A 25,136-nucleotide genomic window follows, 5' to 3' on the forward strand; every position below is an offset into this window, starting at 1 on the left:
ATAAATAGTTTAAAATTCTTAAAAAAAATAAATAAAAAATAATTGGGAAAAAAATTTTTTTACTCACCTCTAAATACCGGTTGCTAGGGGGTCCCTCGTAGTCTGCCTTCTTCATTGCCCGGGCTGGTGACATCACCTCCGCTCGTGCCGCACAGTCATCCCCACTTTAATATATATGCGTAAAAATATTCACTAACAAAAGCAAACAAGTAAAAATCATGGGCTCATCTGTAATCTGATGGTGTAGTGGGAACCTGGTGCTCCAAGTGTCCAAGAAGGGCTCTTCCCTGGTGGTCACAGGAGGTGCTGAGGACCCTCCAGCCACATTGGAGCCCTTCTTGGACACTTGGAGCACCAGGATCCCACTACACCATCAGATTACAGGGGGGCCTGTGTTTTTACTTCTTCCTGTCAGTGTTTTTAGTTACCTTGCCATTAAAAATTGCTTGTAATACTGCACTTAGGTGGCGCTTCCTGTGTTCTCCCCACAGATTTAGGTAAAGAGCCAATCATCGGCTCTTTACCACGCGATCAGCTGTGTTCAATCACAACTGATCACGGAGCTAAACAGATGCCGGTTATCGGCACTCCTTTTCTCATGCTGACAGGAGAGGAGAAGAGAGTCGATAACCGGCTTCTCTAAAAGGGACATCTTCACTGCAAATCTGTGCCCATCATTGCCTGCTCATCAGTGTCGCCTATCAGTGCCCATCAGTGCCACCTATCAGTGCCACCTATCAGTGCCACCTATCAGTGCCCATCAGTGCCACCTATCAGTGCCACCTATCAGTGCCCATCAGTTTTTTTTAAGAAATGGAGAAATCAGTGCCCATCAGCGTTGCCTCTTTAGTTCCGCCTATCAGTGTCTATCATTGCAGTCTCACCAGTGCCCATCAGTGTTGCCTCATCAGTGCAGCCTATCAGTGCCCATCAGTGCCACCTATCAGTGTCCATCAGTGCCATCTCAACATTGCCCATCAGTTTTGCCTCATCAGTGCAGCCTATCAGTGCCCATCAGTGCCGCCTATTAGTGCCCATCATTGCCTCCTATCAGTGCCCATCAGTGCTCATCAGTGTCGCCTCATCAGTGCAGTCTATCAGTGCCCATCAGTGCCGCCTATCAGTGCCCATCAGTGCCATCTCATTATTGCCCATCAGTGTGGGCTTATCAGTGCAGCCTATCAGTGCTCATCAGTGCCGCCTATCAGTGCCCATCAGTGCAGTCTCATCAGTGCTCATCAGTGTCGCCTCATCAGTGCAGCCTATCAGTGCCGCCTATCAGTGCCCATCAGTGCAGCCTCATCAGAGCCCATCAGTGTTGCCTTATCAGTGCAGCCTATCAGTGCCCATCAGTGCCGCCTATTAGTGCCCATCATTGCCTCCTATCAGTGCCCATCAGTACTCATCAGTGTCGCTTCATCAGTGCAGTCTATCAGTGCCCATCAGTGCCACCTATCAGTGCCCATCAGTGCCATCTCATTATTGCCCATCAGTGTGGGCTTATCAGTGCAGCCTATCAGTGCCCATCAGTGCCGCCTATCAGTGCCCATCAGTGCAGTCTCATCAGTGCTCATCAGTGTCGCCTCATCAATGCAGCCTATCAGTGCCGCCTATCAGTGCCCATCAGTGCAGCCTCATCAGAGCCCATCAGTGCAGCCTATCAATGTCCATCGGTGCAGTCTCATCAGTGCCCATCAGTGAAGGAGAAAAAGTATCTATTTGCCCTTTTTTCGTTTAGTTAGCAAACAATAAAAGAAAACCACCAAGGAAAGCTGTATTTGTGTGATAACAAAAGTCATGTGGGCACAGTGTTGCATGGCACCACAAAGTGTGACAGCACTGAAAGCTGAAAATCAGGCCTGGGCCTGAAGGGGGGGGGGGAGTGCCCGGGGTAGGCAAGTGGTTAATTCCAGCTGCGGCATGTGTACACCTTGCTAAAAGGGGTGGGAATTGGGGGAGGTGAAACTGCAACCCCCCCCCCAACTTTATGTGTGAATGAGCCCTAAGGGTGCCGCTGCCAAATGCAACCAAGGGCACATTCACAAGTGCAGCGGGCCCTGCTACTCCTCTAAAAAGCAATCCGAGTGTGTTCTGACAGGTGGCGGGGAGGCGATATGCTACCGCCTTCACTACCTGATTTAAAGCGGGAGTCCGCCGGGAGTCCGCGTTTTTTTTTTTTTTTAAAAGCCAGCAGCTACAAATACTGCAGCTGCTGACTTTTAAAATAGTGACACTTACCCGCCCAGCGCGCCCGCGATGTCGGCACCCGAAGCCGATCTCTCGATCGTCTCTCGGGTGCTGCCACCGCCATCTTGGGTATGGGAATCAGGAAGTGGAGCCTTTCGGCTTCATTTCCCGGTTCCCTACTGCGCATGCACGAGTTGCGCTGCGCAATAAGGATGGACCCACTGTCTCTGGGATCCGTGTGTTTCCCAGCAGGCAGCGGGGGGACTTTCGGAAAGGGGCGTAATCTACTCCCCTTTCCGCAGAGAGCTATCCCGGAAGTAGGTGCAGATACCTGTACTGTACAGGTACCTGCACCCCCCTCCCCCCTGAAAGGTTCCAAATGTGGCGCCGGAGGGGGGGAGGGTTCCGATGAGCGGAAGGTCCACTTTAGGGTGGACCTCCGCTTTAAACCCATGGTTGCCATGCATGAGATTGTGATTCGAGGTTTATATCCGGTGTGAGGAGGGGACGCGGTGCCCGGTGATCTCTGACTTCTCCCGTGTTGTTCCGGTGGATTTCCACCTCTATAAGGTTGCCTATCCCTGCCCTACGGGGACCTTCAGGTAATGCGAGGAACGTCTGCGGTTTGCTCCCATTGCTGAGCGCATTTCGATATCGCAGAGCTGCTGTAGCGATGAACTATAAACATCCAGTTGCCGAGTTAAAAATTAAACAGGACGGCTAAAGGGAGAAAAGATTTGCATCTGATATCATAACAGAGTCTTTTCACCGGCGCTTTCCAGAGATGCCGGGAGGCCCGGAGGTGACCCTTTACACCGCTGAGTCACGAAGACAATAAGCAAAATGACTAATGTGATCTCACTGATACCGGGGCCTGACCGGCTCGGCTTCTGTGTCACACAGCGTGCAGACTTAAAGGGTAACTCCACTTTCACGGGAAAAATGAATAGCAAAAAAAAAAAATAATAATAATGATCTAACGTCTACAATTGCGACACAAGCCAAACTGTGATTCAGGGATCTGCAATTAGCGGACCTCCAGCTGTTGCAAAACTACAAGTCCCATCATGCCTCTGCCTCTGGCTGTCATGCTTGTGGCTGTCAGAGTCTTGCTATGCCTCATGGGACTTGTAGTTCTGCAACAGCTGGAGGTCCGCTAATTGCATATCCCTGCCAGGCCATTTCTGGCACTCCTCTCATACAGATAAAAATCATAATTCTTTTTTTTGCTAGAAAATTACGCAGAAACCCCCAAACATTATATATATATATATAAATGTTTTTTTTAGCAGAGACCCTAGGGAATAAAATGGCGGTCATTGCAATTTTTTATGTCACACAGTATTTGTGCAGTAATATTTAAAACACGTTTTTTTCGGGGGGGTGGGGGGGGGGAGCGAATAAACTGTTTCATGAATTAAAAAAAAAAAGTTAGCCTAATTTTTTTGTATAATATGAAAGATGATGTTACGCCGAGTAAATAGATACCCAACATGTCACGCTTTACACTTGTATTACACTCGTGGAATGGCGCCAAACTTTGGTAATTAAGGCGAGGTTTTAAAAATGTTTACGGGTTACCAGCTTAGAGTAACAGAGGAGATCTTGCGCTGGAATTATTGCTCTCACTCTAACTTTTGCGGCGATACCGCACATGTGTGGTCTGAACGCCGTTTACATATGTGGGCGCGACGTAGCCATGCGTTTCGCTTCTGCTTCTTTTTGCTTTAAAAAAATATATATATTTTTTTTTTCTTTTTACACTTTCCCTTTAAATCAATTTATTTTTTTTGATCTCTTTTATTCCTATTACATGGATAGTTAACACCCCTTGTAATAGAAATAGGACATGACAGGTCCTCTTTATGGAGAGATCTGGGGGATTCTATAAGTAGTGATGGATGAACTTCCGACGGGACGTTTCGCGAACGCGGCCAAAAGTTCGCGAACCGCAAAGTTTGCGGTGGACCCCATTGATTTTAATGGCAGGCGAATCTTAAAAACCTCCAGGTCATATTTTTAGCCACAAAATACTTACTAGCTGTGCACACATAGTCCCACCACATGGCCAATGACATAACACATGTATGAAGTGAATCTGGGATTGATAACTACAAGCATTCTTTTTTTATATGTGAAATTTTGACAATTCAGGACTCAGGAGTGCAGGAAGGCCATGGAGGAGAGGCAAGGTCAGGGTAGGCTATGAAGGGGTGCAGGAGATGATCAGTGCTACAGTCAGGGCAGCTCAGTCCTGTGCCAGTGTCCCAGTGTGCCAACCTGTGCTTGAGCCCCTCCCTCTGCCCGGCCCTTACCCCCACCTATGCAGGGCTCCACTACGGTGGTCCGGAGGTGCCAGTCCAGGGCTGATCCTCAGCCATGGTAGTGGCACTGCCTGCTGATTGGCTTCTCTGCTGCTATCTCCCTCACTGTCTGAAACCAGCACCGCGATAGAGACTGAGCACTGACACCAGCATCGTGATAGAGACTGAGCACTGACACCAGCACCATGATAGAGACTGAACACTGACACCAGTACCGAGATAGAGAGCACTGACACCAGCACCATGATAGAGAGTACTGACACCAGCACCAAGATAGAGAGCACTGACACGAGCACTGAGAAAGAGAGCACTGACACCACACCAGCACCGAGATAGAGAGCACTGACACCACACCAGCACCGAGATAGAGAGCAATAACACCAGCACCGTGATAGAGAGCACTGACACCAGCACCATGATAGAGAGCACTGACACCAGCACCGTGATAGAGAGGACTGACACCAGCACTGATATGGAGAGCACTCACACCACACCAGCACAGAGATAGAGAGCACTGACACCACACCAGCACCGAGATAGAGAGCACTGAGTCCACACCAGCACCGAGATAGAGAGAGAGCACTGACACCAGCACTGAGAAAGAGAGCACTGACACCACACCAGCACCGAGATAGAGAGCACTGACACCAGCACTGAGAAAGAGAGCACTGACACCACACCAGCACCGAGATAGAGAGCACTGACACCACACCAGCACCGAGATAGAGAGAGAACACTGACACCAGCAGCGAGATATAGAGCACTGACACCAGCACCGAGATAGAGAGCACTGACACCAGCACCGAGATAGAGAGAACTGACACAAGCACTGAGATAGAGAGCACTGACACCACACCAGCACCGAGATAGAGAGACAGCACTGACACCAGCAGCGAGATAGAGAGCACTGACACCAGCACCGAGATAGAGAGCACTGACACCAGCACCGAGATAGAGAGCACTGACACCAGCACTGAGATATAGAGCACTGACACCACACCAGCACCGAGATAGAGAGACAGCACTGACACCAGCAGTGAGATAGAGAGCACTGACACCACACCAGCACCGAGATAGAGAGAGAGCACTGACACCAGCACCGTGATAGAGAGCACTGACACCAGCACCGAGATAGAGAGCACTGACACCAGCACCGAGGATAGAGAGCACTGAGACCACACCAGCACAGAGATTGAGAGAGAGCACTGACACCAGCACCGAGATAGAGAGCACTGAGAGCAGCACTGATACCAGCAACTACACTGATAAAAGATAGCTGCAGAATCGGGCAGCAATCAGCTCAGCAGCACAGTAGTCAAGTATAATAGGCTTTGTATATTTGAAAGAAAGTATATTATACGTGTACAACCCTATATACTGTACACCTATACCAGTCCTTAAAAGGACCTTCGTGGTCCTAATAGTAATAGCTAGTGATTAAACTGACTGTCCCTGCTCCACACAGCGTCCTGTCCCTACACTGACAAAAGACAGCTGCAGAATTGGTCAGCAGTGCACTCAGCAATCAGCAGCACAGCAGTCAGCAGCAGTGCACCAGAACCCTATATACTGTACACCTATACCAGTCCTTAAAAGGACTTTTGTGGACCTAATAGCTAGTGATTTGTGTCACTACAGTCTGTCCCTGCTCCACACAGCAACCTCTCCCTACATTGACAAAAGACAGAATGTAAAATGGCCGCCAGATCAGGTCTATTTATAAGGTAGGGGGAATGTCCAATTGTCCATGTGCTGAAATGTTTCAATTGGTTGTCCTGTACCCCATGATGACACATCATGGGTCAAAGTTCTTTCACAATGTAAACGCATATGTCCGCCAGACGAACAGCGCCAGAAGTCTGCCGGTTTGGTGAATCGCGAACACGCAAAATTCCGCAAGGCCATCCCTATCTATAAGTCCCCACATTTCTCCTCTGTGCTGGAAAACATGAGATCAAAAAGAAAAAAAAAAAAAAACAATCTCGGCTTCTCAGCCAAATACACGTCAGTGTTTACAACTGCCAGGGCCGGATATGACGTCATAACGTCGCACTGGGCCTCCGAAGGTCATAGAGACTGCCAGGGACCATCTTGTCCGTGGTATTCTCTTTGGCGAACTATGGTGGATTCCTTCTCCGGCTCGCCGATCGCACAGGGGAGCCGGTTGAAGCACCGGAGGGTGGCGGGAGATGGACAGCCGCCATGATTGTTCTTCCCACGCAGGGAATCGGCGGCGGAATTTTTTTTTATATTTGAATGATGCCTGTAACTGCACCGATCATCCCGATATCTCCTCTCAAAGCCCGTACTGCAGACGGGAAGTGGTTAAAAATGATCTTTCCTTTTCAATCTGCAGCTGCTGTAATTGTTTGTAAAATGCAATACGACCACCTGGAGGCGTTCTGTACACAGATGGTATACAGAGCGCCATCCGGAAATATAATTTTCTGCTTGTGTGATTGGCTAAGATACAGGTCAGATTTTGGGCATCCCCTGCAACAGAACTGTAATATCTGGTGAGATACTCCCAAAGGAAATCATGCCCAAAGGGACGCTGACCCTGCCACTTTCCTCATTAAAATCCTGCAGGTGCAGCAGCTGATTGATAATTATAAAGTCACTCTCATTCATATTCGCGCCGCAACATGGACACAGAGAAACAAACAGCTATTTCTTCGGAATAACAAAAGGTAGGAATCTGCAACAAAGTTTGTTACAATTCCTACAATGTACAGAGATCACCCAAATTTAACAAAAGTGGAGTTACTTTTGGACAATTCAGCAACCTTACATATAAGGATGAATACATTTTTGACCCGTCGCAATATATAGCAACAGTATCATTTAAAAAAAGAAAAAGCTCCACTTTCACCACTGAAAGTCCTGTGGCTTTGTCTAGGCTCAGATGACAGCACCATTCTGCTGCAGGCAGGAGGAAGCATTTCCTCAGTCTCCCATTCCCCAGTGAGAGGCTGCAGCAGGGGCTGATCTGTGTCAGACATTTGTGAACACAGCCACCGGAATTTATATGATTGTGTCATCTCTGATCTGGCATCTCAGTCCAGGAAGTAAATGCTGACCCTGGATGAAGCCTGAAGAAAGATGGCGCCGTCATTTTGAAAAGAAAATCAGATGAAAGTTTTGTCGAGAGGTGTACTGTGATCTCTGTGAAAGGAAATAAATAATTGGAAGTGTTAAATTGACTCCTTAATGTCATTGTCAAAGTTCCTCTTAAATCCATCTTCACCAGGAATGGGTACAATATAGCCATAGACTGATAAGAAGGGTCCCTCAGTTTTAGAAGAAGGGTTCCGCTGCACCCGTACAAAGGGGCCCTTCCTCTCAGTCTCTGTCTATGTTGTAACAACTATGCACCTAGAATCTAAAAATGTTAGGGGGGGGGGGGGTCTGTTGTAACCTGGTGGAGGACAGGGTACCTGCCCCATTTTATTATGGTTGACCAAGCCCTGGATGGAAGAATGTGCACTGCTGGTTATTGTATGCACACAGCCATCACCTGCGGGTGTCTGAATATACAACCAGTGACTGCATCTGATTGGTAGAAGATGCTGTTCAACCAGTATTTTTCCACATGGCTGACTACTCCTTCGCCTGCTGCCCGCTGCTTCCCCTGCCTGAACCTGACTACTCCCTCGCCTGCTGCCTGCTGCTACCCCTACCTGGATCTGACTACTCCCTTGCCTGCTGCTACGCCTGCCTGGACGTGACTACCCCCTTGCCTGCTGCTAACCCTGCCTGGACCTGACTAGTCCTTCACCTGCTGCTAACCCTGCCTGGACCTGACTAGTCCTTCACCTGCTGCTAACCCTGCCTGGACCTGACTAGTCCTTCACCTGCTGCTACCCCTGCCTGGACCTGACTACTCCCTTGCCTGCTGCTTCCCCTGCCTGGACCTGACTACTCCTTGGCCTGCTGCCCGCTGTTACCCCTGACTGGACCTGACTACTCCCTCGCCTGCTGCCCGCTGCCGCCCCTGCCTGGACCTGACTATTCCCTTGCCTGCTGCTAACCCTGCCTGGACCTGACTAGTCCTTCACCTGCTGCTAACCCTGCCTGGACCTGACTAGTCCTTCACCTGCTGCTACCCCTGCCTGGACCTGACTACTCCCTTGCCTGCTGCTTCCCCTGCCTGGACCTGACTACTCCCTGGCCTGCTGCCCGCTGTTACCTCTGCCTGGACCTGACTACTCCCTCGCCTGCTGCCCGCTGCTTCCCCTGCCTGGACCTGACTATTCCCTTGCCTGCTGCCCGCTGCTTCCCCTGCCTGGACCTGACTAATACCTAGCCTGCTGCTACCCCTGCCTGGACTTGACAACTCCCTCGCCTACTGCTACCCCTGCCTGGACCTGACTAATGCCTAGCCTGCTGCCTGCCTTGACCTGTCTGAACCTGATTTATCCCTCCCCTGCTGCCTGCATTGATCACTGCCTGGACCTGATTTATCCCTCCCCTGCTGCTACCTAACTGAACAAGAGTGCTCCCTCTCCTGCGCCTGTGTTGACTCCTGCCTAGACAAACCACGACGACCTCTCCTGCCGCCTGCCTCAGCTGCTGCTGCCTGGACTGACTACTATCTTCCCTGCCACATGCCTTCAGTACTTCATGGACTGACTGCTACCTCCCCCGCCACCTTCCCTGGACCTGACTTATGCCTCACCTGCCGCCTATCTCAACACTTCCAAACCTAATTTATCCTTCCCCTGCCACCTGCCTTGACCCCTGCCTGAACCTGACTAATCCCTCGCCTGCTTCTACCGGACAGAACCAAAGTGCTCTTTCCCCTGCGCCTGCCTTGACTCATGCCTGGACTGACTGCTACCTCCCCTGCCGCCTGCCCTGAAGCTGACTAATCCCTTGTCTGCTGCCTATCTGAACATGTCTGAACCTGATTTATCCCTCCACTGCTGGCTGCCTTGACCTGTCTGAATCTGATTTATCCCTCCCTATGTATGTGTGTCTAATTTCTCCAATGTTACACTTCTGCATTTGGTAAAATGCATTGTACGCACATGCAGGGCCGTCTTTAATATTGATTGGACCCTGGACAAAAATTTTCTTGGGGCCCCTCCCATGCAATTTCACTCACCACATGCTCTGAGACATACAATAAATAGCAGCTAGACTTAAAATCAGTTTACTGTATCAGATCAGGCAGCAATTGTGACTGGTTGCCAGAGGTTACAGCATATCATTACTGCTTAACGAATGGTTGCTAGAAGTTACAGCACACATTACGGCTCACTGATTAGTTGCTAGAGGTTACAGCAAATGATTTCTGCTTGTTGATTGGTTGCTAGAGACTGTACAGTAATACTGCTCACTGATTGGTCGCTAGAGGTTACAGCACATCATCTCCTCATTGCAAGGAAGTATGATACACATATGAATGCCAGCTTCATTTACATTTATTTACAATGCCGGCCGCAGCTATTTACTTAGTACTGCAGACACTATTTACATATGTATGCCGGTTATTTACATGTAAACACAGGGTCTGCAGGTGAGTCATCTGTACACAACAATAGGGCAAAGCTGGGCAGCATTAGTAGCAGCACTTCACACTGAGATATCAGGACACAGCACAGGAATAAAACTTCAAGGGACAAGGGAATTTAAACCGGGATAGTTGGCAAGTATGAGTCAACTGCTTTGGGCCCCACAACAATGACAGGGCCCAGGGAAGCTGCCCCTTTTGCGCTGCCTTAAAGACAGCCCTGCACACACGTATGGGTAAACACTGATGCAGAGTAGTGTTATGCCAGGACCCAGATCTGAACCTGCAACCTCTGTTTTTCCTGGCAGTATCTCTTCTTGCTGAGCCACCTGAGATGCTGGACTGCTCCCCAAACAGTTCCTTGGACAATCTTGTCTTGAACCTTTTTGGTGAACGTTGAACTCTTTGCTCCTCCCAGTCACTTTTGTCACTCCTGTTGCCATTTGCATCTTTGCTACCACTCGCTACCACTTGTTACCGACCTTTGGCTTGTTCCTCAACTACTCTTCCACTTGATCCTTACCTGCAACCATTTGTTATGGACCTTTGGCTTGTTCCTCAACTACGCTTTCGCTTGATCCCTACCTGCAACCACTTGTTATGGACCTTTGGCTTGTTCCTCAACTACGCTTTCGCTTGATCCCTACCTGCAACCACTTGTTACCAAACTTTGGCTTGTTCCTCAACTATGCTTGATCCCAACCTGAAACCACTCGTTACTGACCTTTGGCTTGTTCCTTGACTGCACTTCCGCTTGACCTTAACCAGCATCCACTTGTTACCGACCTTTGGCTTGTTCTCCAACTACACCTATGCTTGATCCCAACCTGCAACCACTTGTTACCGACCTTTGGCTTGTTCCTCAACTACATTTCCGCTTGATCCCAATCTGCAACCACTTGATAACAACCTTTGCTTGTTTACTGACTATGTTTCTGCTTCTGCTATATCTGCTATTGAATCCTGGCTTGCTCACCTCCTGGTGGGATAATTCTGAGGACTGCGATCTGCTACTAACATGCAGCAAAACCCATTACCACCATCAGGAGCTCTGGCGAACACCACTTAGTGCTTATACCCTGCACCTCAGGTGAACCCATGTCGTCCGCCAGGGTGACCTGCTTGTATACTTATCAAGTTGGTAGGTGGGAGCCTCTCTACTGCTATAGCCACTGGTCTTCGAGCCTGGCATCTGACAGTGGCACTAACACAAGCACAGGGGTGCGCAGCCAATCACTTCTATGGCAGCCTGCACACTCCACCTATGGCTTCTCAGCCACGGGAAAACAAGACGACTTTCACACAAGTACGTCTGTGTTCATGTGGCCTAAACATGTAAAGGCAGGGTATAACTCCAACACATCAAGCCCCCCACCCATGCCCTCACCATGACAGAATTGCATTTAATGTTTCCACTTTTAATTTCTTTTCATGGTTATTTCTTCTAGAAAGTAGAAGCAATTCATAAAAACTCTGGGGAAACCCCAAAATGCAGCAACAAGTTTTCCAGTGAAAAGACCAATGTCTGCTTTTTATTTTTGGATACACGGGTTCCTAGACAATGTAATGTAGGGACATACAAAGACACACCGCGACGATCATCCGATAATCTCTCACCCAGTAACATTAGACGAATGTGGCTGCTTTGGTGTATAGATTTAGAAAGGCTTATCCAAGTGGACAGCATGGAGGATCGTTAAAAAATGTCCTCATGGCCTCATTTTCTTAACAACATATAAAGGATACTGGACATTAAAACAGTAATGCCTATTAAAGGATTAGCAACTCTAAAAGTGATATTTTTATTATAAGTAGAGCCCGTTGCGCTGAGTCAGGCCCTGGCCATATGGATACTCCAAGAGCGGGATCTCCCTGAAGAATTCCCCCGACTTTGTTCCTGTCCACCGGGGGCTTTTGGGTGTCCCCACCCAACTTTGTGTGTTTCAGCTACTCCTGTTACGTTCTCCATAATACAAATGAAATACAAGTCCAGCAGGGATGGTAATGGGCACAGCAGATGTGCAGATCTGGGAACTCAGTGCAGAGATTCCACCAAATGCTCTCATGCCTCGCACCTGCCTCGACCCCTGCATGGACCTGGCTAGTCCCTCCCTGGCTGCCTGCCTTGACACCTGCTTAGACCTGGCTACTCCTGTGCCTGCCGCAACCCTTGCATGAACCTGATCAATCCCTCACATGCTGCCTGCCCTGACCCCTGCCGGAACCTGGATACTCCCTTGCCTGCCTCAATCCTGCATGGACCTGACTAATCCCTCACTTGCTGCCTGCCTGGACACCTGCCTGGACCTGACTAATCCCTCACCTGCCACATGCCTCGATCCCTGCCTGAACCTGGCGACTCCCTTGCCTGCTGTAACCTCTGCATGGACCTGACTAATCCCTCACTTGTTGCCTGCCTCGACCACTGTCTGGACCTGGCTACTCCTGTGCCTGCTGCATTTACCTGACCAATCCCTCACTTGCTGTCTTCCTCGACTTCTGCCTGGACCTGACTACTCCTTCGAATGTCGCCTGACTCTACCCCTGCCTGAACCTGAATAATCCCTTGCCTGCCACCTGCCTGGACCCATGCCTAGACTTGACTACTCCCTCCTCTGCTGCCTGCCTCGACCCATCTGAAATTGACTGCTCCTTTGCCTGCTGCTTGCCTGTACCCCTGCCTGCACCTGGCTACTCCCTTGCTTGCCACAATCCTACAGGGACCTGACTAATCCCTCACTTGCTGCCTGCCTGGACACCTGCCTGGACCTGACTAATCCCTCACCTGCCACATGCCTCGATCCCTGCCTGAATCTGGCTACTCCCTTGCCTGCTGTAACCTCTGCATGAACCTGACCAATCCCTCACTTGCTGCCTGCCTCGACCACTGTCTGGACCTGGCTACTCCTGTTCCTACTGCAACCCCTGCATTGACCTGACCAATCCCTCACTTGCTGTCTTCCTAAACTTCTGCCTGGACCTGACTTCTCCTTCACCTGTCGCCTGACTCTACCCCTGCCTGAACCTGAATAATCCCTTGCCTGCCACCTGCCTGGACCCCTGCCTAGAATTGACTACTCCCTCCTCTGCTCCTTTGCCTGCTGCTTGCCTGTACCCCTGCCTGGACCTGACTACTCCCTTTCCTGCCTCAAGCCCCGCTTGGACCTGAACACCCCTGGTCTTCATCCCCTGTTTCAGCCACTCCCTTGGTGAGGCAATCCCGAGGGCCACGACCCAATGTCAGTTTACAGCTAAGAAAACCGGGACCACTAGGTTTCCTGGCCTTTGTCCACCACCACGAGCTCTGGTGAAATCCAGCTACCATTTGGACTCAGATAATCCCACATAGGCTTTAACCTATTTGTTATCTTTTCCCACCGCCGTAAATAAAAACTCCCACCAATACGGACACATGAAGGTCAATGCCTGCAGATGGCCCGAGGTCACCATTTCCCATGAACTTGCCCTCCAGAGAGGTAATCAGCACCGTCCTATGAAACCCGCAGAAACGATTTTCTTTGGACCGCTCCTTCTCCTTTAAAAGACCATCGGCGGTAAGGAAATAGAAAAACAGCATCCATTCTAATCCTTATAAACGAAGACAACTCGATCTTTTTGGACTCGGAGTCAGGGGTCATTGGATTTAAGTAACTTGTCTCAGCTCAGCCATCATCTCGTCAATAAATGAAAATGTTTCGTTCTTTCATGTGAGATAGGGAAAAGCAATTTAAAGCGCTGACCTCTTGCTCGGCGGTGAAATTGTATTCTTGCTGTGAATTGTACAGAGAGTGGCCGGCTCCTGAAAGTGATTTGTGACCGCGGTTGGAAGGAGGCCTCCTTTTTTTTTTTTTTATATTCTTTGTTTTTTTTCTTGGATTAAGTGAAATGGTTCCCTCGGTCTGATGGTAAATACCATATTTATCTCTTGAATACTTTTTATGCAGGAGGTTTATTTTACACAACAGTCAGTTAAAGTCGCTTAAAGTGATGGCGTTAGGAGAGCGTTAAAGGTCACGCCGAACCTTCTTCTTAAAAATATCTTCTACATACACGGGGCTTCATCAGTCAGGCTGGCCACACACCAGAGGTCGAAAATTCCAACAATTGTATGGAAATTAAGATTTTTGTTTTTCGTTAGAGCATTTAATATTACCATCATGGGCTTGGTGGCTGAATGGGGCCTTTTGCTTGCCTTTATCCAGTCCTAAGAGCACTATTTCTGCCGCTGACACCAATGATGAGGCATTATTCCTCCCATTAATACCAATGATGGGGCACTATTCCTCCCATTAATACCAATGATGAGGCATTATTCCTCCCATTAATACCAATGATGGGGCACTATTCCTCCCATTAATACCAATGATGGGGCACTATTCCTCCCATTAATACCAATGATGAGGCACTATTCCTCCCATTAATACCAATGATGAGGCACTATTCCTCCCATTAATTCCAATGATGGGGCACTATTCCTCCCATTAATACCAATGATGAGGCACTATTCCTCCCATTAATACCAATGATGGGGCACTATTCTTCCCACTGACACCAATGAAAAAGCACCATTCCTTCCACTGACACCAATAATGAAGCACTCTTCATTGTACTAATACTAATGCTGGGGCATTCCTCCCACTGACACCAATGATGAGGCACCATTCCTTCCACTGACTCCAATAAAGGGGACAATATTCCTCCCACTGACACCAATGATGGGGCACTATTCTTTCTATTGATGCCAACAATGTGATACTATTCCTTCCACTGACATCAATGATGGGACACTATTTCTTCCACTGACACCAGTGATGGGGCACTATTCCCCCCACTGACACCAATGATGGGGCACTATTCCTCCTCCCACTGACACCAATGATGGGGCACTATTCCTTCCACTGACACCAATTATGGGGCACTATTCCCCCCACTGACACCAATGATGGGGCACAATTCCTTCCACTGTCACCAATGATGGGGCACTATTCCTTCTACTGACACCAACAACGGGGCACTATTCCTTCCACTGACACCAATGATGGGGCACTATTTCTCCCACTGATACCAATGATGGGGCACTATTCCTCCCACTGACACCAATGATGGGGCACTATTCCTTCCACTGACACCAATGATGGGGCACTATTCCTCCTCCCACTGACACCAATGATGGGGCACTATTCCTCGCCCTGACACCAATGATGGGGCACTATTCCCCCCACTGACACCAATGATGGGGCACAATTCCTTCCACTGTCACCAATGATGGGGCACTATTCCTTCTACTGACACCAACAACGGGGCACTATTCCTTCCACTGACACCAATGATGGGGCACTATTTCTCCCACTGATACTAATGATGGGGCACTATTCCTCCCACTGACACCAATGACGGGGCACTATTCCTCGCCCTGACACCAGTGATGAGGCACTATTCCTTCCACTGACACACATAATGGGGCACTATTCCTCCCAGTGACACCAGTGATGGGGCACATTTCCTTCAACTGACATCGACTATAGGGCACAGTGGGGTACTATTCCTTCCACTGACACCAACGATGGGGCATTATTCCTTCCACTGACACCAATGATCAACACTCTTCCTCCTCCTACTGACCACAGGCACTATGTCATTTTTTTTACTCCCCTGGACTCCGGGGCATTTTCTACTTCAACTGGCCTTAGCCTGCCCCCCCCCCCCCCCTAAAAATGAAAGGACAGTCATTTGGCCCTTTACTTAGAAATTTTGAAGACCCCAGTCCTGAGGGGACAACGCAGAGGCACAGACTGCGGGCGTTGTCACTGCGGACCAGGAAGACCTTCACTGTCAGGAATTCAGGATGAAAGGAAATAAATGAAATGAATGCAATCAATGGAGGGTAAGCCACCCGCCTTTGTTTGTTTATTTTGGGGGGGGGGGGGGGTTACATAAAATTTACAGGCATCAGGCATTTTATTTTTTGTCCATATTGTATCCAGTTTTTATATTGAAGCAAAAAAAGTACTTACAGAATCCTTCGATTTTGTCTGCAGTCTTACTCCACGCCACCTGGAAGGTCTCCATTATGACCTGGATGGTCCTCCGTTCCGGCTGAGACTTCTTGTAGTTAAATACGGTCATCACAGTGCCCAGCTCCAAGGTCCTCTTGATGTGGCTCTTCTGGTACTCCGGGAGAGCCCGGAAATCGGAACTACTCCTACGAGGCATGGTGGTCTTCACTCCGCCCCAGCAGACCTTTCACCTTTCAAAACCGCTGCGCAAAAAAATAAATAAAAAATGGTGTCATTTTTCCAACTTTGTATAAAATAAACTTAAAAACAGATCACACTGCCCTAGGCACATGGCACATGAGACTCCAAAGTGAAGGAAATGCCCTCTTAGTTGTCACCGGAACAAATGTCCCATTTGCACTCTGCAGGTAACGCACTCCTGAACCCTGCACTCTGTATCCCTCCACATCCTCCCACTCCGTGAATAGAGTGTGGACTCTGTACATAGTGTAATCCTGAACTCTGCACTCTGTACATAGCTCACCCCTGAAATTTGCACTCTGCAGGCAATGCACTCCTGAACCCTGCACTCTGTATCCCTCCACATCCTCCCACTCCGTGAATAGAGTGTTATCTCTGTACGTAGTGTAATCCTGAACCCTGTATTCTGTACATAGCTCACCCCCTAACTTTGCACTCTGTAAGTAACGCACTCCTGAACCCTGCACTCTGTATCCCTCCGTATCCTCCCACCCCGTGAATAGAGTGTGAACTCTGTACGTAGTGTAATCCTGACCCCTGCACTCTGTACATAGTGTAATCCTGAACCCTGTACTCTGTACATAGCTCACCCCCTAACTTTGCACTCTGTAAGTAACGCACTCCTGAACCCTGTACTCTGTATGTAGTATAATCCTGAACCCTGCCTTCTGTACGTAGTGTAATCCTGAACCCTGCACTCTGTACATAACTCACCCCTGAAATTTGCACTCTGTAGGTAAAGCACTCCTGAATCCTACATTCTGTATCCTCCCGCATCCTCACACTCCGTGAATAGAGTGTGGATTCTGTACGTAGTGTAATCCTGAACTCTGTAAATAGCTCACCCATAACTTTGCACTCTGTAGGTAAAGTACTCCTGAACCCTGCACTCTGTACATAACGCACTCCTGAACCCTGCACTCTGTACCTAGTGTAATCCTGAACTCTGCACTATGTATATAGCTTACCCCCTAACTTTGCACTCTGTAGGTAACGCACTCCTGAACACTGCACTCTGTATCCTCCTGCATCCTCACACTCCGTGAATAGAGTGTGAACACTGTACGTAGTGTAATCCTGACCCCTGCACTCTGTACATAGCTCACCCCTGAAATTTGCACTGTGTAGGTAAAGCACTTCTGAACCCTGCACTCTGTATCCTCCCGCATCCTCACACTCTGTTAATAGAGTGTGGACTCTGTACATAGTGTAATCCTGAACTCTGTACATAGCTTACCCCCTAACTTTGCACTCTGTAGGTAACGCACTCCTGAACCCTGCACTCTGTATGTAGTGTAATCCTGAACTCTGCACTCTGTACATAGCTTACCCCCTAAATTTGCACTCTGTAGGTAAAGCACTCCTCAACCCTGCACTCTGTATGTAGTGTAATCCTGAACCCTGCACTCTCTACATAGCTTACCCCCTAACTTTGCACTCTGTAGGTAACGCACTCCTGAACCCTGCACTCTGTATGTAGTGTAATCCTGAACCCTGCACTCTGTTCATAGCTTACCCCCTAACTTTGCACTCTGTAGGTAACGCACTCCTCAACCCTGCACTCTGTATGTAGTGTAATCCTGAACCCTGCACTCTCTACATAGCTTACCCCCTAACTTTGCACTCTGTAGGTAACGCACTCCTCAACCCTGCACTCTGTATGTAGTGTAATCCTGAACCCTGCACTCTCTACATAGCTTACCCCCTAACTTTGCACTCTGTAGGTAACGCACCCCTAAACCCTGCACTCTGTGCATAGCTTACCCCTAACTTTGCACTCTGTAGGTAACGCACTCCTGAACCCTGCACTCTGTATATAGCTCACCCCTGAAATTTGCACTCTGTAGGAAACGCACTCCTGAACCCTGCACTCTGTATATAGCTCCTCCTTGAATGCTGCACTCCGTACATAACGCACTCCTGAACCCTGCACTCTGTACGTAGTGTAATCCTGATACAACCAGCCCTTTGAGGGCAGCCATGCTGCTGATGCAGCCTGCGATTAAATTGTATTTGACACCCATGTGCTAGACTACTAATACATTTTTTTATTTGCTGGGGGTTTTTCCTGCAAAAGTGGAGTTACCCCTTAACAATCCTGGGAAATTTGTAAATAGTTTTTCACCTTTATACCAAATCACCTTAGGTTGGGCTTGATGAGCTTTTTCAATCTCACCTACTATGTAACTATGTAACCCCTAATGAATGCCTGAGGACTCCAAAACTGTACTCTTGTCGGACCCCACAACCCAAACAGTGGTGGTCTATATCTGTGTTCCAGGACCCCCCATCCCTGGCTTCCTGTACAATACACTGTATATATATATATATATATATATATATATATATATATATATATGTAGTATATGCGATGAAAAGGAACTAATTCTAGAGATTGGATCTGATTTGTATGTTGGCGAGGTGAAGCGGCGACTATCTCAGACAAGGCAGGATACGTGACGCAGCTGTGAAGAAAGCCGCCAATTCCTCTCAGATATATTACAGAGCGATTTTCCTGCGTTGTCACGCTCCGCCGCACTCCTCATACCTGGCCGAGCGCCACGCATAATGCGCACTTTTCAATCGGACTGACATCGGGGGGGGATTTACGCTCACAGAACACGGATTTCCTTGGCAATGATGGAAAGGTTTTAGAAGAACTCCGAGTAAAGAGTTCTAAGACCATTAGATGCTTCCATTTTTATATTTATTTAAAAAAAAAATCCCTTTAAGTCCGCCCCCGGGTGTAATGATCTGTAATCCGCCGCCGGGGTGGATGTTAGGTGAGCGATTGGATGGACTCCACTTTATTTTTAAAACATTTTACCGTTTTTTTAGAGACTTATGAGTAGGAGATCGGCTTGCAGCCTCACTACTGCCACAAAGGCTTTCATTTAAATATATATCCCAGTAGCCACTAAAGGATATAAATCCATTTTTATTGTGTACTAAATGCCTTTGAAAACCCAGATATTACCTTCTAAAAGTAGCAGTGACATAATCACTGTTCTGCACATAGCCCCACCCACTACAGCATGTGACTGGACAGTGAAAGGAGAAACAGCACAGTGATACAGAGAGCAGAGTGATGCCGAGTGATGAGCCAGAGTGAAAGAACACATCCCCGGCAACCCTTTAGATGATCATGTTCCTCCCTGCTGGCCACTTGATGGTGCAGATTTTAGCTGCGCTGATTAATAGCTTCATAACTGTTCCAGATGTGATTTTATCCAACCCCCCAACTAGGGTCAGTTGGGTGTCCTCAGTGTGCGCTGATTGAGGAATGGACACTGAAGGGGACCTTAAAGCGGAGCTCCACCCTAATGTGGACCTTCCGCTCATTGGAATCCTCCCCCCCTCCCGCGCCACAATTGGCACCTTTCAGGGGGGAGGGGGGGTGCAGGTACCTGTACAGTACAGGTATCTGCCCCCACTTCCGGCATAGCTATCTGCGGAAAGGGGCGTAGAATCTGCAGAATCTACGCCCCTTTTCCGAAAGTCCCCCGCTGCCTGCTGGGAAACACACAGATCCCAGAGACAGTGGGGACCATCCTTATTGCGCAGCGTGACTCGCGCATGCGCAGTAGGGAACCGGGAAATGAAGCCGAAAGGCTCCACTTCCTGATTCCCATACCCAAGATGGCGGCGGCAGCACCCGAGTGACGATCGAGAGATCGGCTTCGGGTGCCGACATCACCGGCGCGCTGGGCGGGTAAGTGTCATTATTTTAAAAGTCAGCAGCTGCAGTATTTGTAGCTGCTGGCTTTTAAAAAAAAAAAAAAACGGCGGAACTCCCGGCAGACTCCCGCTTTAACTACTTCAGCCCCAGAAGGATTTACCCCCTTAATGACCAGGCCATTTTTTGGAATACGGCACTGCATTATTTTAACTGCCAATTGCGCGGCCGTGCGACGCTGTACCCAAACAAAATTGACGTCCTTTTTTTCCCCATGAATAGAGATTTCTTTTGGGGGTATTTGATCACCTCTGTGGGTTTTTTTTGTTTTTTTTTTTGTTTTGTTTTTTGCACTATAAACAAAAAAAGACTTTTGAATTTTGAAAAAAAAAACTATATTTTTTACTTTCTGCTATAATACATATGCAAAAATAAAAAAACAAATTCATTCATCAGTTTAGGCCAATATGTATTCTTCTACTTATTTTTGGTATTTAAAAAAAAACCAATAAGTGTATATTGATCGGTTGGTGCAAAAGTTATGGGGGTGGATTTACTAAAGACAAATAGACTGTACACTTGCATTCTGCAAGAGCAGCTACTCCAGAGCTTAGTGAATGAGCAGAAGTTCTACTGACTTCCATCATCCAATCATGTGCAAGCAAAAATGCTATTCTTCTTATGTTGATGGACTCTGATGGGGACCCTCATGTAAGGGAGCCTTTGATTGGGACCCTGATGTTAGAGGGACCCTGTAGATGCCCTGATGTAAGGGGGGACTCTGATGGGGACCCTAATGTAAGGTGGGACTCTGATGGGGATCCTGATGTAAGGGGAGACTTTGATAGAGGGACCCTGATAGATGCCCTGATGTAAGGGGGGGGCCCTGATAGATGCCCTGATGTAAGGGGGGGGGCCCTGATAGATGCCCTGATGTAATGGGAGACTCTTATGGGGATCCTGATGTAAGGGAAGACTTTGCTAGAGGGACCCTGATAGATGCCCTGATGTAAGGGGGGACCCTGATAGATGCCCTGATGTAAGGGGGGACCCTGATAGATGCCCTGATGTAAGGGGGGACCCTGATAGATGCCCTGATGTAAGGGGGGACCCTGATAGATGACCTGATGTAAGGGGCGACCCTGATAGATGCCCTGATGTAAGGGGAGACTTTGATGGGGAACCCTGATCTAAGGGAGACTCTGATAGGGATCCTGATTTAAGAGGGACTCTGATGGGGACCCTGATGTAAGGGGAGACTCTGATGGGGGACCCTGATCTAAGGGAGACTTTGATAGGGATGTTGATATAAGAGGGTCTCTGTTGTAAGGGGGGACTCTAACAGGAATCATGATGTAATGGGGACCGTGATGTAAAGGGAAATCTCATGGGGATCCTGATGTAAGGGGGCACTCTGATGGGGGACTCTGATGTAAAGGGAACTCTAATGGGGTCCCTGATATAAGAGGGACCCTGATAAAAGCCCTTTTATAAAGGTGAGACTCTAATGGGGACCCTGATGTAATAGGGCACTATGATGGAGACCTTGATGCAAGAGGGACTCTAATGGGGACACTGATGTAAGAGCGGACCCTGATGTAAGGGGGGACTCTGATAGTGAATCTGATGTAAAAGGGGACTCTGACAGGAATCCCGATGTAAGAGAGCCTTTGATTGGGACCCTGATGTAACAGGGACTCTGATAAATGCCCTGATGTAAGGGGGGACTCTGATGGGGATCCTAATGTAAAGTGGGACTCTGGTGGGGATCCTGATGTATGGGGAGACTCTGATGGGGGGCCCTGATCAAAGGGAGACTCTGATAGGGATCCTGATGTAAGAGCGACTCTGATGGGGACCCTGATGTAAGGTGGGACTCTAACAGAAATCCTGATGTAATGGGGACCGTGATGTAAAGGGAACTCTCATGGGGACCCTGATGTAAGGGGGAACTCTGATGGGGATCCTGAGCTAAGGGAGACTCTAATGGGGATCCTGATTTAATGGGGACTCTGGTGTAAAGGGAAATCTAATGGGGACCCTGATATAAGAAGGACTCTGATAGAAGCCCTGTTATAAGGGGAGACTCTAATGGGGACCCTGATGTAATAGGGGACTATGATGGAGACCATGATGTAAGAGGGACTCTAATGGGGACACTGATGTAATTGGGGACTATGGTGTAAAGGGAAATCTAATGGGGACCCTGATATAAGAAGGACTCTGATAGAAGCCCTGTTATAAGGGGAGAATCTAATGGGGACCCTGATGTAATAGGGGACTATGATGGGGACCATGATGTAAGAGGGACTCTAATGGGGATCCTGATGTAATAGGGGACTATGATGGGGACCATGATGTAAGAGGGACTCTAATGGGGACTCTGATGTAAGAGCGGACCCTGATGTAAGGGGGGACTTTGAGGGGAATCCTGATGTAAGAGGAACTCTGATAGTGATCCTGATGTAAGGCGAACTCTGATAGGGATCCTGATGTAGGTGAGGGGGACTCTGATAAGGACCCCAATATAAGGGGGACTCTGATGGGGAAAGTCACACTGCTTGCATTAATAAAATACATTAATTTCATGAATACAGAGGTGCATTAATTTGTTATCTGTATGGAGTTGAACAACTACGAGTGATTGGGAGTCTTCCGGCCTCTGTATTATTTCCAGAAACTCTGTGGAGATGTCTCCGTTGTCTGCTCAGAGTCTCGGGTGATATACAATGTAACATTCAGCAAGGTCAGTCCCAATAGTTACAATAAGTATCTCTTTGTTTCATGAATGGAGGAGGATTTGCATGAGAGGAGCTCTGTGCATTGTTTCTGCAGGAGCGGAATGTTATTGTAGACGCCGGGCCCCGGGCCCCGTATAATGCCCCTTTGTATAGGTGTTGTCACTGACTGATCACCTGGAACACCAACAATCAGCTGACACAACAGCAGCAATGTTTGTCATTGGACACAACAGGCTAAAGGAAAATCCTGCCCCATGTCCATTGCCCTGGGCCTTTAGATTTTGGGCGGGGGAGGGGGGGGGGGGGGGGGTTAACTTTTTGTTGTGGTCCCTTATATCAACTTTCAGACAAATATAAAAGACACAGATCTGTATTCATGTATCTGTTATTAGCCACTTGCCTACCGGGGGGGCACTTTCACCCCCTTCCTGCCCAGGCCAATTTTCAACTTTCAGCGCTGTCGCGATTTGAATGACAATTGCGCGGTCATGCTGCACTGTGCACACGTTTTTATTTTTTTTCACGCTAATAGAACTTTCTTTTGGTGGTATTTGATCACTGCTGGGTTTTTTATTTTTTGCTAAAAAAAAAAATGAAAAACGACCGAAAATTTTGAAAAAGAACAAACAAAACAGTTTTATAATGTAGGTAATTGGAAGACTCTGGACGGGCCGCACTCCAAAACAAATTCAGTGCCTTTATTCAAAAAACCACTACAAATAACATCAGAGCAAGAAGCGACAACAGCTGACGCGTTTCACACTACAGGGAGTGCTTATTCAGTTTTATAGTTTGTGTTCAAAGTTTCCAAACAGGTAATTTTTCTCCTTCATTGATGGACACTGATAGGTGGCACTGGTGGGCATTGATGAGGCAGCACTGATGGATGCTAATAGATGGCATTGGTGTGCACTGATGAGGTGGCACTGGTGGGCACTGATTGGTGGCATAGATGGGTGGCACTGAAGGGCATTGATAGGCGGCACTGATGGGCACTGCTAAGTGACACTGATAGGCAGCACTGATAGGTGGCACTAATGATGAGGCACTGATTGGCAGCACTTATGGGCACCGGTAGGGGGCACAGGTAGGCACTGGTTGGCAGCATTGCTATGCACTGGCAGGTGGCACTGAAGGGCACTGGCAGGAAGCACTGCTGGGCACAGATACTTGGGTGATGTCTCACCCTCTTCGGGACCGCTGTGCCTCTGACACAAGCCGGTCATCAGCTTTTTTTTTTTCCTGCTTACGCTGTCAGCGCGAGCAGAAAAAAAAAAGCCAATTACTGATTTTTTGTTTACATTACGTAATCAGCTGTCATTGGCTGACAGCTGATCACGTGGTAAGGGGCCGGGATACTCTCATCTGTGATCAGCCAAGTCTCATTGACTTGGTAAACACAGAGGGCAGGGGGCGTGCAGGGGGAGCGCCGCACACGCACAGGGGGCGCGCAGGGAGAACGTCCATTAGCTATGGTTTGATCGCTTCGTTTTCAGCCTTGGCGCCGGCAGGGGGCCGATGCTGCATCCATCGAGGTAAGTATTAAATGCATTTGAGATGGTATCTGATTTTTGCAGTACCTGTACAGCAAACCTCAGCTTTGGAAAAGGAGAAAGCAGCACAAGGTGTGCTACAGTGCAATAAGTATGCTGATAGGAGGAGAGAGCAGAGTGTCAGAGACATGACGAACTCGTCAATCTTCTGCTTCTCCATTCAAGGTCCACTCACATTGTGGAAATAGACAGGAGATCTGTAAGCAGCAGCAGCCGCTCCACAAGGAGCCCCCCCAATTTCCAATCTACATGCAGGGCGCCGGACGCATGTATTTCTATCATGTTTTTTTTTTCTTTAGAAGCACATGATCAGAGCCTGAGGCTCTAATTGGCTTAAAAAAAGTTGGGCTTGGGGCACAGAGCACTGCACCCTGAGCCCACCCACTTGTGTGGCATTAGTGAATCAACATTCTCTATTGTCTTCCTGCTTCTCCACCGGGCCAATCAGGAGAATGGTCTTAAGACTGAATTGGCCGGGTGGGAAAAGCCAGGGTTTGTTTGCTGCCCCTGGCAGGCTCCACCCACTACAGGCTGCCTGCTGAATACTACAGGAGGGGGTGGAGACAAGACCAGTCACCCTGCACCAGGAGAGAGAGCAAAGCTGTGGGAGGAGTGCGGCAGGCTCCACCCACTACAGGCTGCCTGCTGAATATTACAGGAGGGGGCGGAGACAAGACCAGTCACCCTGCACCAGGAGAGAGAGCAAAGCTGTGGGAGGAGTGCGGCAGGCTCCACCCACTACAGGCTGCCTGCTGAATATTACAGGAAGGGGTGGAGACAAGACCAGTCACCCTGCACCAGGAGAGAGAGCAGAGCTGTGGGAGGAGTGTGGAAGGCTCCACCCACTACAGGCTGCCTGCTGAATACTATAGGAGGGGGCGGA

General features: G+C 48.6%; 1 protein-coding gene across 3 annotated transcripts in view; it reads right to left on the bottom strand.

Annotated features, from left to right (window-relative positions):
* The window catches only part of PLCG2 (phospholipase C gamma 2), a 232,807-nt gene that overhangs the window by 166,116 nt on the left and 41,555 nt on the right, over nucleotides 1-25,136 (bottom strand). For all 3 annotated transcript variants that reach the window (XM_077451313.1, XM_077451297.1, XM_077451305.1), the window contains exon 2: nucleotides 16,041-16,285. In XM_077451313.1, the coding sequence (XP_077307439.1) occupies nucleotides 16,041-16,239 (199 nt within the window). In that variant the 5' untranslated portion in view covers nucleotides 16,240-16,285. The remainder of the gene's footprint in view (nucleotides 1-16,040; nucleotides 16,286-25,136) is intronic.

This window comes from Lithobates pipiens, unplaced genomic scaffold (genome assembly GCF_037356315.1).
Source record: "Lithobates pipiens isolate NorthernLeopardFrog02 unplaced genomic scaffold, aLitPip1_a1.2 Scaffold_10, whole genome shotgun sequence".
Lineage (NCBI taxonomy): Eukaryota > Metazoa > Chordata > Amphibia > Anura > Ranidae > Lithobates > Lithobates pipiens.